Source organism: Podarcis melisellensis, assembly GCF_964234715.1.
Source record: "Podarcis melisellensis genome assembly, chromosome: 1".
Lineage (NCBI taxonomy): Eukaryota > Metazoa > Chordata > Lepidosauria > Squamata > Lacertidae > Podarcis > Podarcis melisellensis.
Genome location: NC_138528.1, coordinates 9090274 through 9105538, shown reverse-complemented (window position 1 = coordinate 9105538; position 15265 = coordinate 9090274). Strand labels below are relative to the sequence as shown.

At 45.6% G+C, this 15265-nt stretch overlaps 1 protein-coding gene across 4 annotated transcripts in view; it reads right to left on the bottom strand.

Moving 5' to 3' along the window:
* PRKCH (protein kinase C eta) overlaps window positions 1-15265 on the bottom strand; it is a 102098-nt gene that overhangs the window by 49936 nt on the left and 36897 nt on the right. For all 4 annotated transcript variants that reach the window (XR_014168332.1, XR_014168333.1, XR_014168334.1 and 1 more), the window contains exon 3: window positions 3287-3437. Coding sequence is in view for 1 of the 4 variants with exons in the window: in XM_081911460.1 (XP_081767586.1) it covers window positions 3287-3437 (151 nt within the window). In the remaining 3 variants the exon portion in view is untranslated. The remainder of the gene's footprint in view (window positions 1-3286; window positions 3438-15265) is intronic.

Below are 15265 nucleotides of genomic sequence, written 5' to 3'. Positions count from 1 at the left end.
CAAAGGAATGGCCAGACTACTAGGAAAGGTAATCAGATGGGGCATTATCAGATAACCTGGCAGACAGGAAAAACAACAACATTCAAATTTCTGTTGTAGACCGTCTTTTCTGTGATGTAGGTATGATGTTTCTGGGGGTGGTCTTGGACTCATAGAATCATAGAATCCTAGAGTTGGAAGAGACCACAAGGGCCATTGAGTCCAACCCCCTGCCAAGCAGGAAACACCATCAGAGCACTCCTGACATACGGTTGTCAAGCCTCTGCTTAAAGACCTCCAAAGAAGGAGACTCCACCACACTCCTTGGCAGCAAATTCCACTGTCGAACAGCTCTTACTGTCAGGAAGTTCTTCCTAATGTTTAGGTGGAATCTTCTTTCTTGTAGTTTGGATCCATTGCTCCGTGTCCGCTTCTCTGGAGCAGCAGAAAACAACCTTTCTCCCTCCTCTTTGTGACATCCTTTTATATATTTGAACATGGCTATCATATCACCCCTTAACCTCCTCTTCTCCAGGCTAAACATGCCCAGCTCCCTTAGCCGTTCCTCATAAGGCATCGTTTCCAGGCCTTTGACCGTTTTGGTTGCCCTCCTCTGAACACGTTCCAGTTTGTCAGTGTCCTTCTTGAACTGTGGTGCCCAGACTCCAGGGCAGGCAATTTAAAATGTCTATATAAGGGCAGGCACACCTTTGTTCTGGGGCCTCCTCCTTCTCCTGCGTGTGAAAGGGGCACCCTGTTGCAACAGTTCAATAAAATTCAGGCTTACTAACTGCTTTGCTTCTCAATATTCTCTGGTTGGCCTCTGTTCTTTTCTCCGACCGATGGAGAACCTATAAGGGCTCTTGTGTCCCCCATAAGGGAATAAGGGCAGATTTTGTTTACAACAACTTCTAATGCTTATAAGGTTGGGGGGGGGGGTTGTATTGTATATGGATGTTATTTTTGTATTGTATATGGATGTTACCATGTGCACTTATAATTTTATCTTTTCACCTAACTTTCTCTAACTTTCATATATCATCTTTCAATAAAGAAGAAGAAGAAAGAATCCATCCCTGGTAGGGAAAAGCACTCCAGCAAGTGTTAAAATATAAGCCAGACTACGATAGGCCATTAAAGGGAAATTATAACTCTGTTGGTAGAGCATGAGGCTCTTAATCTCAGGGCCATGGGTTCAAGCCCCATGTTGGGCAAAGGTTTCCTGCATTTCAGGGGGTTGGACTATAATAATAATAACAATTTATTATTTATACCCTGCCCTTCTGGCTGGGTTTCTCCAGCCACTCTGGGCGGCTCCCAACAGAATATTGAAAACACAATAAGACATCAAACATTAAAAACTTCCCTAAACAGGGCTGCCTTCAAATGTCTTCTAAAAGTCAGATAGCTGTTTATTTCCTTGAAATCTGTCAGGGCAGGTGCCACTACCAAGAAGGCCCTCTGCCTGGTTCTAGATGACCCTTGTGGTCCCTTCCAACTCTCTGGTTCTATGGGCTCTGTATGAGACGGCAAATGGGTGTGATGGGGCCCCTCCCTCAATTTATCGAGAGTTATAAGGACAAAGCCTGAGTTTAGAGTTGAAAGGGGCAGTGGTTTCACCTAGAAGTTGTTATGTATTAAGATTAGCTGCAGTTCTCACTCAGGGCCACCAGTATTCAAATGAAGGTTTGAGAACTGTTGCTCACTGATTGGTTAGCTAGTTGGGAGTTGTTACTGTTACTAGTTACTTAGTATTATATAAAGCAGCCAGCTAGGCTGCAGTCAGTCTGACTCCAGGAGCAGTTCTAGCTGCTGCAATAAAGAGCTGTGAATCTAACAGAGCTGTGTCCTTCGTCCATCTTTCCCACTATTTAACAGAAGTAAAGGCAGGGGAAGAGGGGTCACTTGTTTCTGCTTTTAAAAAATAATAATATGCGTGTTGTATTTGTATTTTGCGTTTTTACGTACAAGATAAAACCATGCAACCATTCAAACACTGTTTTAAAATTAAATTAAAACACTGTATTAAAAACAGTTATAGCCTAGGCAGAGTCCCAATGGCCTGAGAGGGGTATCTCAATGGCTGCATTTGGCCTGAAATAAATGATGATGATGATGATGATGATGATAAAATCTTGCCTTTTGAAATAAAAGTTGTGATTCTCAGGAAGTTGAGCCTTGCAGTGTGGAATATTTAAGGATGGGTCAATCTCTATGTCAATCTTGGTTTCTCTCAGTTCTCCACCTTTCCATATCAGTTTGCGGATTAATTTTCTAAAATCCTCACAAAAACTCAGCAGCATTTCCGTGTGAATTTATCATGCTGCACACATTTTTGTATACAAATTTGGCCTAACAGTAATATTTTTGCAAGGCAATTCTCTCGAACATTTCGGTATGCTGTTTTCACTAATAATATATGCATTCTTATGCACGCTTCGGGTTGAATCCAAAGTTCATCCTACTCATAGAGGACCACTGGACATTAATGGACAAAGCTGAGTTAGGTCGGTTCATTTCAATGGGCCTACTCCATCTCAGCTGGATACAACTCTTTACCCTTCTATATGCAGTTTTGAACATGTTACTTGACTGAAGAACCAAATTTGGAGAAGCACAAATTTCCAACGATGGCTGCGTTTCAGCACAGATGTTTCAGACAGTGCAAATTAGGCCAATCCACCTTTAAATTTAAGGTAAAGGTAAAGGGACCCCTGACCATTAGGTACAGTCGCGGATGACTCTGGGGTTGTGGCACTTATCTTGCTTTACTGGCAGAGGGAGCCGGTGTATAGCTTCCGGGTCAATGTGGCCAGCATGACTAAACCGCTTCTGGCGAACCAAAGCAGCACAAAGAAATGCCGTTTACCTTCCCGCCGGAGCGGTACCTATTTATCTACTTGCACTTTGACGTGCTTTTGAACTGCTAGGTTGGCAGGAGCAGGGACCAAGCAACGGGAGCTCACCCTGTCACGGGGATTCGAACCGCTGACCTTCTGATCAGCAAGTCCTAAGCTCTGTGGTTTAACCCACAGCGCCACCCGCGTCCCCTTTAAATTTAGGGTGAATCAAATTTCTCCCCCTTCCCTTTGGATATTCTACGGGCTGCCTGCAAATCTTCATAAGCAGACACGATGGCTCTATCTTTTCCACCCCTTTCTTAGGTCAGAGAGCTGCACTTTGTGCCTCTGTTGTGGTCCCTTCTCTTTGATCTGCGGAGAGAAATTGTTGCAGGTAGGGCTGTTCCTAGCGAAGGGATTAGCAAGAGACAATGGGAAGACTCTCCATTTCGAAGCCTCTCTCTCACCAGATAAATTCCCGGCAGTGTGAGCAGTACGTGGGTTGCCGCAAATAGGTAGCCATAAACTTGTGCCCGTTGACTTGGTGGACTCGCCGCCGCATGGCCCGTTGGCGCTTCCGGGTGAAGTTCTTAAATATTCTGTCCCTCTGGAGAGTTCCTGCGTGTACAAAGGTAAAGGAGACAAAACAGGGAAGCAAATGCGTATCAGTACTAGTTCTTGGTTATTTGCCACTCTTTTCCTTTAATTTTCAACCACAAGTTATCTCAAAACATGATACCGTGGTACCTCGGTGTTATGTACTGAGTTGAATAGGATCCAAAATGCAGCAGTCTGATTGGTCCTAGAACAATAGGATTCAGAATGCAGCAGTCTGATTGGTCCTAGAACAATAGTGTTAAGTTGTGGGTGAACATATCAGACGACACAGTGATTCTTCAAACAGCTCTTGTTTATTCACAGGCCAGAACAGAACTGAACTGAAGGGTTCCGCCAACCTGCTTATATAGAGCTCCACTATAATGCAACAGTAACCATTTTCTGTAACTATCCAATCACTGAATGTCACTTTCGATCCCTTATTTGCATATGTGGACCTGAACTATCTACAGTATCCCCCTGCTGGCCCAGGGTGAGAACTTCAGTACATAACAAAATGCAGCAGTCTGATTGGTCCTAGAACAATAGGATTCAGAATGCAGCAGTCTGATTGGTCCTAGAACAATGCAACAGTATGATTGGTCCGCAGGAGCCACCCAATCCAGCTCCAGGTGGAAGTGAATCCACAACCTGATTGGCCTACAGGAGAATCCCAGAATTAGCCAATCACGTGCCGCCCATTGTGTAAATAATGTATATAAAGCAGACATTCTGGGGGAACCTCCATTCCTCCTCACCACTATGAGCTGAATAAAGAGCATGAAATCCACTCTCGACTCCGAGTATATTTCACTCGGGTTACAGACGCTTCAGGTTACAGACTCGTCAAGTTACAGACGCTTCAGGTTACAGATGCTTCAGGTTACAGACTCCGCTAACCCAGAAATAGTACCTCGGGTTAAGAACTTTGCTTCAGGGTGAGAACAGAAATCGTGGGGCGGGGCACGGCAGCAGCGGCAGGCCCCATTAGCTAAAGTGGTACCTCAGGTTAAGAACAGTTTCAGGTTAAGAACGGACCTCCAGAACGAATTAAGTTCTTAACCTGAGGTACCACTGTATCTTTAAGCACCTTCATTCCTTGCTCCTCCTTATCTCCTCTCCTCCCCCTCATTCTCTCTGCTCCATCAGCCAGCAAATCACCTTCTGAAACCCTGGATCTCCACTTCTGGGATCATATGGTCCCTATCCTTTCTTTTTTGCTTGCAGATCCTTTTCTCATGTCTCGAAACTCTGTCTGAATTGCTGCAGTGTGATCACATCATATGAGCACTCAACTTTCAACCTTGTGCATTTGGATGCCGGCCGGCTGAAATCGTGCAGATTAACTGCAGAGAACCTAAAAGCTCTTTTTGTGCCAGGTTCCCCTCCGCAAGCGGAAAGAGCTTTTAAGCTCTCCAACCTGTTGACCACCTTGCTTAGCAGGCTCTGGGATGCTCTCAAGAGACCATGCGTGAGCTTGCAAGAGCAGCGTGCCAGAAGGTAAGGATGCTCGCGCAATGGCAGTTTCAAATTCGAGTACACACTTTTTCCCTACACGCACCATCCCTGGAATATACCTCCCCCATCACAAGATACAATCACACTACACTGTACAGAAACTGTGGCCTTCCAGATGTTGTTGGCAGAGGCCACCTCCCATTAACCTCTACTAGTTGGGCTGGAAAGCAACATCTGGGCAACACGCTGGATTGGGGAAGATGTATTGCAGTCTTTAAGCTGTGTGCCTCCAGCTATATTCAACCTGTATATTTGTAAAGGTAAAGGGACCCCTGACCATTAGATCAAGTCGTGACCGACTCTGGGTTGCGGCGCTCATCTCGCTTTATTGGCCGAGGGAGGCGGCGTTTGTCCGCAGACAGCTTCCGGGTCATGTGGCCAGCATGACTAAGCCGCTTCTGGTGAACCAGAGCAGCACACGGAAACACCGTTTTCCTTCCCACTGGAGTGGTACCTATTTATCTACTTGCACTTTGTGCTTTCGAACTGCTAGGTTGGCAGGAGCTGGGACCAAACAATGGGAGCTCACCCCATTGCAGGGATTCGAACTGCCGACCTTCTGATCGGCAAGTCCTAGGCTCTGTGGTTTAACCCACAGCGCCACCTGCGTCCCTATAAATAGATATTTGTAAATACATGCAAACATTGCCAAACAGCAGGAAGCCCCCGGTGACCTCCTTCCAAAGGAAATCAAACCTTTGGAAGCACCGCACCCCTGAAATCTTGGCAAAGTGAGGTGCACATAACACTATATTAAGGCTACCACCAGATTAGCTGAGTTTCAAGATGATTAACTGATTAAATTTGCATATGAGTAGAAAAAAACCCCAGTGTTCTCAGAAACACCAAGAGGAGTGTTAAGGCATTGAATGATGGGTTCCAAAACCTGCTATTAATTTCTTCCAGTTCTTCAGAATGGCTATTTTTAAAGCTGAACATCGCAAACTTCCTGTTTCCACACTGACACACGGCTCTTATAAGCGCCTTTACACGCACTTGCCTGTCATTCTGCTCCATGACTGGCCAAGGAAAAAGCCAGGTAGCTATTTCCAAATCACACTCGGACATCACACATCAGGAAAGGGCTTGGGAACTGGATTCTTGCACACTGAAGAATTTAGACAGACATCTGTTTGTCTAGGGTGGCCACTTATGTATTGCCAAGGAAAGGACTCAGAGTTGAAATATGCTGATTTCTACGCATAGATGCAAATTTAGCAATCATTGGTTGTATCCAGCTAAGTCCTACCCAGAGTAGACCCAATGAAATCAAATTACTCAAGTCTATTGATGTCAATGATCTATTCCATGACATCTTCTCCTTCTTCTTTTTTCTCTCCATGCTTTTTATTGATTCCCCCCCCAAATATCTTAAACACAATACAGCTTAACAATATTATTCTCCTTAAAATCTATATCTTATCTTCCCTCCACCCCTCTTCTCGCATCTCTATACAGTGGTGCCCCGCAAGACGAATGCCTCGCAAAACGAAAAACGCACAAGACGAAAGGGTTTTTCGGTTTTTGCGTCGCTTCACAGGACGAATTTCCCTATGGGCTTGCTTTGCAAGATGAAAACATCTTGCGAGTTTGTTCGCTTTTTTCCTAAAGCCGCTTGAAGAGGCGCAGTTGCGGTGGACCGTGCTTCGCAAGACGAAAAACATCGCAAAACGAAAAGACTCGCGGAACGAATTAATTTCGTCTTGCGAGGCACCACTGTATTGCCCTTACTTAAGCGTGTTTACTATATATACATTCTATAAATGTCTATAATTCCTTAATAAGTTTTGTATTATACTTTAAACATAAAGGTAAAGGTACCCCTGACCGTTAGGTCCAGTCACGGACGACTCTGGGGTTGCGGTGCTCAACTCGCTCTATAAGCCGAGGGAGCCGACGTTTGTCCGCAGACAGCTTCCAGGTCATGTGGCCAGCATGACTAAGCCACTTCTGGTGAACCAGAGCAGCACACGGAAACGCCGTTTACCTTCCTGCCAGAGCGGTACCTATTTATCTACTTGCACTTTGATGTGCTTTCGAACTGCTAGGTGGGCAGGAGCTGGGACCGAACAATGGGAGCTCACCCCGTCATGGGGATTCGAACCACCAACCTTCTGATCAGCAAGCCCTAGGCTCTGTGGTTTAGACCACAGCGCCACCCGTGCCCCACTTTAAACATACAGTCCTTCTTATATTACAGCATTACATCTTATGGTACAAATGATTACAATAAACGTTATGAGTTTTATTTCAGTCCTGTGAGTATCTTTATTTATGTACAGTTTTCTCTAAGTATACCATAGATTTAGATCATTATTTTTGGAATTTCTCATCGTCCTGCTGTCAGATTCTTCTAGTTAGCCTTGCTATTTCCACATACTCCAATAATTTCTGTTGCCATTCTTCAATTGTCGGAATATCCTGTTGTTTCCATCTCTGTGTGAGGAGTAGTCTTCCTGCTGTTGTGACATACAGGAAGATTGCCTTCCACGAACACGGACTTAACAGTGTGTCTATACGTAACTGCGGAGGCCAATTCTGGATCCATACATCCTTCCATTGTGGGGACATAGGTTTCCAGACGGGAGTTGATCACAGTGTGGATTTGCCAAGCTTGTCTTCCTCTTAGCACCTTTCTCCCTTTTGTCCCGAGTTTGAGCGTCTTCAAAGCCCATGACACCTTTAGTAAAGGCTGTTCTCCAACTGGAGTGCTCACAGGCCAGTGTTTCCTAGCTGTCGGTGTTTATACTACATTTTTTAAAGATTTGCCTTGAGAGAGTCTTTAAACCTCTTTTGTGGACCACCAGCATTATACTTTCCATTTTTAAGTTCGGAATAGAGTAGTTGCTTTGGAAGAAGATAATCAGGCACCCACACAACATGAAGAGTACCCCTAAACATTTTTTAAAGAAAAAAATCACTCTGTGTGTGTGAGAGAGAGAGAGAGAAATCTATACCACCCTTCATCAGAAGATCACAGGGTGTTTTACAACCTAAAACTATATACCAAAATAACAAACAAAGACACCCCCACACAGTTATTTTTATTGTAAAGTCCATTCTGATTGATATTCATGGAAAAGCTTCTCTCTCTCTCTCTCTCTCTCTCTCTCTCTCTCTCTCTCTCTCTCTCTCTCTCTCCCTCCCTCCCTCCCTCCCTCCCTCCCTCCATTTGTCTAGACTGCTAATGACCTCCTGATTTACATATAGTGAGGTTTCCCTTAAAGCAGTGGTTCTCAACCTGTGGGTCCCCAGATGTTGTTGGACTACAACTCCCATCATCCCTGAGCTCTGGCCTTGCTAGCTAGGGGTGATGGGAGTTGTAGTTCAACAACATCTGGGGACCCACAGGCTGAGAAAGGCTGCCCTAAAGGAAGAAGGTTCATTATTTGGGAAATTTGGAAATAAGTTTGGAATTAAAATTGGCTGCACTTACAGATGTCCTCTTCATCCCCCTTGCATTTCCATAACACTCATTCTCTGTAGCCTCAGACAGAGCAGGATCTTATAAGCAGGTGAGAGAGACACATGCTTTAGAGTTGCCAGGTCTTCTAAGACTCACACCTTTAGACACAGCAGGTGGAGCTTGAGAGCTAAGAGGTGGTACCTAGAAATTCATAGGGTGGAGCCTGGTGGGATAGGAGACAGATCAGAGGAAGTTCATGGTAATGCCTAGTGCTCCAGGACTGAAGCCCAGTGAATATCATGGGATGGATGGAGTGGCTGAATGACAAAATATACCGTATTTTTCGCTCCATAAGACACACTTTTTTCCCTTCTTAAAATCTAAGGGGAAATATCTGTGCATCTTATGGAGTGAATGTGTTGTCCCTGAGAATGGGGGGGGGACCCGGGCATCCCCCGCCAGCCCCACAAGCTCTGGGAGCAGCGGGAAGGTTGTGCGCAGCCTTTCCGCTGCTCCCCAACCTGCTCTTTGGGGCTGTGGGTGGGGAAAAGCCGGGCTTCCCCCACCACCAGCCCCACAAGCCCTGGGGAGGCTTCGTGCAGCTATCCCTGGCTTTTGCGGGAGGTGGGGGAAGGGACAGAGCGAGGCTCTCTCACTTCCCCCATCTCCTGCAAAAGCCCCCAAGAGCCATGCTCCCTTTAAAGAGCTGCGCGGAGTGTGTGTGTGGCTCTTGGGGGCTGTTCCCCAAGGAGGGAGAAGGGCAGCCTGTCAGTGACGGGCTGCGCTTCTCTCTCCTCGGGGAAAAGCCTGCAAGCGCTGCACACACACTCCACGCAGCTCATGAAAGGGAGCGCTGAGCAGAGCCTGGGATGCATACAGGCTCTGCTCAGCGCTCCCTTTAAATTTTTTTTTTTTCCTTGAATTCCCCCCCCCCAAAAAAAAGTAGGTGTGCCTTATGGAGCGAAAAATACGGTATTCATCCCTCACCCGCTTGCTTCTGAGCCCTCGTCTTGAAATTTTACCCCTTTTGCCAGAAGGCCTAAGATTAAGTAGAGTTGACACTTTTGTATTACCCAAGAGAGCTAAAAGAGAATAGTTTTGCATTGCATTTGCTTGTGCCAATTAATATGCAAATTTGGAAACAATGGGCACAATTCTGATAGAAATAAGGCCTCTTGCCATGGTGGGAGAGACGGTGAACTTAACAGAGGGCTGTCCCATGACAGCCCTTCAAATAAACAACTGAAAGTTCAAGATCAAACTGATTGCTCACAATCTTAACTGCAGATGTATCTGGAATAGCTGAAAACCCACAGGACTAGGAGCCTGCACACCTGTGTGCCACTCACCTGAGTGGTGAGCCACCAGTCCTACTGGTTGGAGCATCAAGTGTTTGTTCCAAAGCTCTGGAACACCCCCACCCACTCGGGCCAGCCATTGAGTTCTCCTGACCCAGAAGAACTATACAGGATTTCCAGGTCAACCTGTGTGACTCTGCTTGTGCAATGACAGTATTTACTTGCATCTGACTGAATCTCACCCAGGAGCTGCCTAAGGTGAAGAACTGGCAGTACCCTTACTGTATGCTTGTGAAATGTGGATCACTTATAAACACCATCTCCAACTCCTCGAAAGATTCCATCAATGGTGTCTCCGAAAAATTTTACACGTCACTTGGGAAGACCGGCAAACTAATGCCAGTGTACTGGAAGAAGCAAAGATCACCAGTGTCGAAGCAACAATTCTTCAACATCAACTTTGTTGGACTGGTCATGTTGTGTGGATGGCTGATTATCGTCTTCCAAAGCAACTACTCTATTCTGAACTTAAAAATGGAAAGCGTAATGCTGGTGGTCAACAAAAGAGGCTTAAAGACTCTCTCAAGGAAAATCTTTTTAAAAATGTAGTATAGACACCGACAACTGGGAAACACTGGCCTGCGAGCGCTGCAGTTGGAGAACAGCCTCTACCAAAGTTGTCATGGGTTTTGAAGACACTCAAACTCAGAACACAAGGGAGAAATGTGCTAAGAGGAAGGCACGCTTGGCAAACCCTCACCGTGATCAACTCCCACCTGGAAACCTGTGTCCCCACTGTGGAAGGATGTGTGGATCCAGAATTGGTCATTTACGGACTCACTGTTAAGACTGTGTTCATGGAAGACAATCTTACTTGGCTACATGTGATTGCCAAAAAAGAAGAAGAATGACAGTACATACATGGAAATGTATTGCAAGGTGTATGTGTTTAAAAAACAAAACAAAACTGTGTTATTAGGTCTTGTCTTTTTGCACATGAGAACTCTGCCAATGAGTCTGCATTTGAATTGCTACTTTAGTTCTTGATCCATGCTTGGTTCCAACTGCACACCTGCTTTTGGTCCACTGAGGCTAACAGCCGACTTCTGCAAAGTCTTGGGACGCATATGCCTTGCCCAGTCCTGAGATTGTTCAACATTCCACTCCCAATATATCTACCTGTTAAGTTCCACACTATAGTTGAGCTTTTACACAACGCAAAACCTCTTTTGGAACTCTAGTGGAATATTGGTCCAAGTTTAATGTTCATTTCCATGTTATTTCCTTTGGGGGGGGGGAGATCTGTTTTCAAATTTATTTATTTATTTATTTATTTATTTATTTATTTATTTAAATACTGCCCTATGTCCATAGATCTCAGGGTGGATCATGACATAAAATAACAATATGAAAAACACAAAAATGCATAACAAATATAGGAACGAAAGCTAACCAATAGTCCCCCCTTGCACAACACATTTTAAAACGCCATTGGGATGTCAATCAGATGAAGAGAAACATTTTCTCCCCAGGGAGAGCATTCCACAAATGGGGAGCCACTGGCGAAAATGTAATATGAAAAATATAATATGGAAATGAGTAATAAAAATGTGCTACATTCCACAACGGTTCCATCATATTACACCATGGGTAGGCAAACTAAGGCCCAGGGACTGGATCCGGCCCAATCGTCTTCTAAATCTGGCCCACAGAGGGTCCGGGAATCAGCGTGTTTTTACATGAGTAGGATGTGTCCTTTTATTTTAAATGCATCTCTGGGTTACTTGTAGGGCATAGGAATTCGTTCATTCCCCCCCCCCGAAATATAGTCCGGCCCCCCACAAGGTCTGAGGGACAGTGGACCGGCCCTCTGCTGAAAAAGTTTGCTGACCCCTGTATTACACGATAGTTGTGGAAGAGGCTTTGACATTGTGTGCAAGCTCAAATATAGTGTGGAAATCGCAATGTGTCGTGAAACTGGAGCAAACTGTCGTGTCAATGCTGCCCACATGCCTCCCTGTCTCCCAGAACCGAAGGGCGCACACACACACACACACACACACACACACACAAACACACACACACTGGTTTTCAGCCAAAGAGCTTGACCATTTTCCTCAGCGACGACAAAGTAGGCTTTATAATTCATCGGAAAATGGCAGAGCTTTCCTCCTGACTCACACCAGCCCTCCTCTTCCTTCCTGCAGCATCTGGTTTTTCCCAAAGGAGCCAAATTCCTAAGCAGGTGTAGCCCAAGGTGGTCCAGCAGCATACCTTAGATGGATTATCTGTGATTTCCACATGCCCCTTGGGCAACTAGGATGCAACACAGGTTCCTCTGGTTCTCAGGTGCTTCTATCACTTCCCTCTCCCACCTTGACTCCTACACAGAGGAAGGGAAGCAGGAATATTCCCTCCCCAGTCCATTTCACATTCAGAACAAGTGCATTTGGCAAAGCCTACCAGGCCAATGATTATCAGAGTGTTGTTGTTGTTTAGTCGTTTAGTTGTGTCTGACTCTTCGTGACCCCATGGACCAGAGCACGCCAGGCACTCCTGTCTTCCACTGCCTCCCGCAGTTTGGTCAAACTCATGCTGGTATCTTCGAGAACACTGTCCAACCATCTCGTCCTCTGTTGTCCCTTGTGCCCTCCATCTTTCCCAACATCAGGGTCTTTTCCAGGGAGTCTTCTCTTCTCATGAGGTGGCCAAAGTATTGGAGCCTCAGCTTCCAGTGAGCACTCAGGGCTGACTTCCCTAAGAATGCTTAGGCCCGATCTTCTTGCAGTCCATGGGACTCTCAAGAGTCTCCTCCAGCACCACAATTCAAAAGCATCAACTCCTCCGAGTAATAGTCTCTTATCGGAGTAATAGTCCCTTATTTCTCACAAGATGCCTGAACATCTCTAACAACTGAAGTGTAGGTGGGTTCCCACAAGGCAAGACACAGTGATAACAGCAAGAACATTGATTGAAGTACGTAACTGAACAACAGGGACAAAGCAACTGCTTATATACATTTGGGAAAGCCTGGACCACTCCCACTCCCAGCGTGATTGGCTGTCTAAACTTCCAAGCTGCGAATCATGACTCAGAGTTTAAGGGCCAATGGCAGAGAACCAAATCCTGAAATGTTCTGTGATTGGACATCATGGAACGAATCAGGACACAGGAGCTCAGATTCCTTAGTCCAGACCCAAGCCCAGGCAACACCGACCACTGAATACATAACACAACGATGTCTCAGATGCCTGCCAGCACAGCAACCTGCCTGCCTCTTTTTTGGAACTGCTACACTGACATGGGCAGGAGACATATAACCAGAAAACATGGAGAAGAGTAAAAACACTTGGGTATGCCCAGACAACTGCCTCATTCCCCCAGGAAAAGCATTAAGCAAAAGGTTCTCTCGACAAAAAGTTGAGATCTATTGCGGCATGAGCAGGCAAATCCAGCCGCCCTGTTTGCATGTGTGAAAACTCCAAATTGGAATGGAGCTAAGGTGCAAATTTCAAATTTCATGAAAATATAAGAAGAGCCTGTTGGATCAAGCCAATGGGATTTTTGTGAGTGTGCTTTTGCATTTTTTTAAAGAGAGTGTTTCCAGTGTCGTTTTTAAAAATAGATTCTTTTCTTTAACTGGTGTTTTATTTTATTATCTGTAACTGCTTGTTTTACACCTGTTTTAATTTATGTCTGGAACCATCTTGGGTCCTGTCCTGGGAGCAAGGCAGGATATAAATAAAACAAGAAACTAAATAACTTGCTGTAACAATTGGTCAATGAATGGGGAAAGTCTGTGCTTACTAGAAAGGGTCATATAGGTTACCGACTCTTTGAGAGGAACTTTCAGCTGAGCTTGTGAAAGCTTGCCATCTTAGAGTACCCAAAAAATGTCATTACGGAGGCAGAGAAGTCATTCAGCGTCCCTGGGCAAAGGCATTGCAGTTTTTCATCTCTATCTCTTTTGCAAGGATGAGGTTGGGCCAAATTAAGGAGAGGAAGTGTTTGGCTCTGTGCTTCAGGTTTCCCCATGTTGCTAAGCATGTTCCGCCTTTGAGCAGATAATAATAATAATAATAATAATAATAATAATAATAATAATAATAATTTATTATTTATACCCTGCCCATCTGGCTGGGTTTCCCCAGCCATTCTGAGTGGCTTCCAACAGAATATTAAAATACAATAGTCTATTAAACATTAAAAGCTTCCCTAAACAGGCCTGCCGTCAGATGTATTCTAAAAGTTTGGTAGTTGTTTTCCTCTTTGACATCTGGTGGGAGGGCGTTCCACAGGGCGGTGCCACTACCGAGAAGGCCCTCTGCCTGGTTCCCTGTAACTTGGCTTCTCGCAGCGAGGGAACTGCCAGAAGGCCCTCGGCACTGGATTACTTACAACACATATTTAGGGCGCTCTTATGTCACTGTAACAGTCATGGATTATTTTGCTGGGAATTGTTAAACTATAGTTCCCAGGATTCTTTGGCGGGTAAAGGTAAAGGTAAAGGTACCCCTGCCCGTACGAGCCAGTCTTGACAGACTCTGGGGTTGTGCGCCCATCTCACTCAAGAGGCCAGGGGCCAGCGCTGTCCGGAGACACTTCCGGGTCACATGGCCAGCGTGACATCGCTGCTCTGGCGAGCCAGAGCTGCACACGGAAACGCCGTTTACCTTCCCGCTGGTAAGCGGTCCCTATTTATCTACTTGCACCCGGAGGTGCTTTCGAACTGCTAGGTTGGCAGGCGCTGGGACCGAGCAGCGGGAGCGCACCCCGCCGCAGGGATTCAAACCGCCGACCTTTCGATCGGCAAGTCCTAGGCGCTGAGGCTTTAACCCACAGCGCCACCTGTGTCCCTATTTCTTTGGCGGGGGCGTGCTTTAAATGTACGATGCGGATGTGACCTACATATCTTTAGCAGTGGCAGAAAGCTTTGCGAACGGAAACGAACGAGTGGCCAAAGTTTCCCACAGCCCAAAGCCACAAGTGAAAAAACATGCTCTGCATTTGCAGAAGAGAAGAACGAAACACTCCAGGACCCAAGGCAAGCTGAAAATTGTCTGTCTCCTTCTCAAAACATATTATTTATCACCAACCCATCTCCCTTCTCGGGGCTTTGTCAGCATTTCCCAGCACATCTCACTTGCTCAGACTGGAAGCAACGTGTCAGACAGATTCTTCTGCACTTCAGAGGTAGGTACACCTTCTGCAAATATAGCCGAGCATGAAATATTCAGGAACCAGCCCCATAAAAATTGCATTAGTAAATTCTGAATTTACTCCCTTTGATCTGCTTGTGCTACCTACAGCTTCCATTTGTTTTTATCTTAAAACTGGGGATGAGACTCTGAGTCAATATTCCACTGCACACATAACATTATTTGCTCTGTTAAGCCACAGAGAAAGGCTAGATTAGCAAGGCAGAGAAAGGAGTGTGTTCTGGGAAGATGCTCATTCAAATCTCACCTTCGCTATAAATTCACCAAGGAACCTCAGTGCTTTAGAGCAACTTGGCATCCCCCAGACGTTCTGAACTTCAGCTCCTGTCCACAACATCCCAAGGGCTTCAGGTTGCTCAAGGCTGCTTCAGAGCATTCAAAGCACGGTTCAAACACATCATCGCCAAT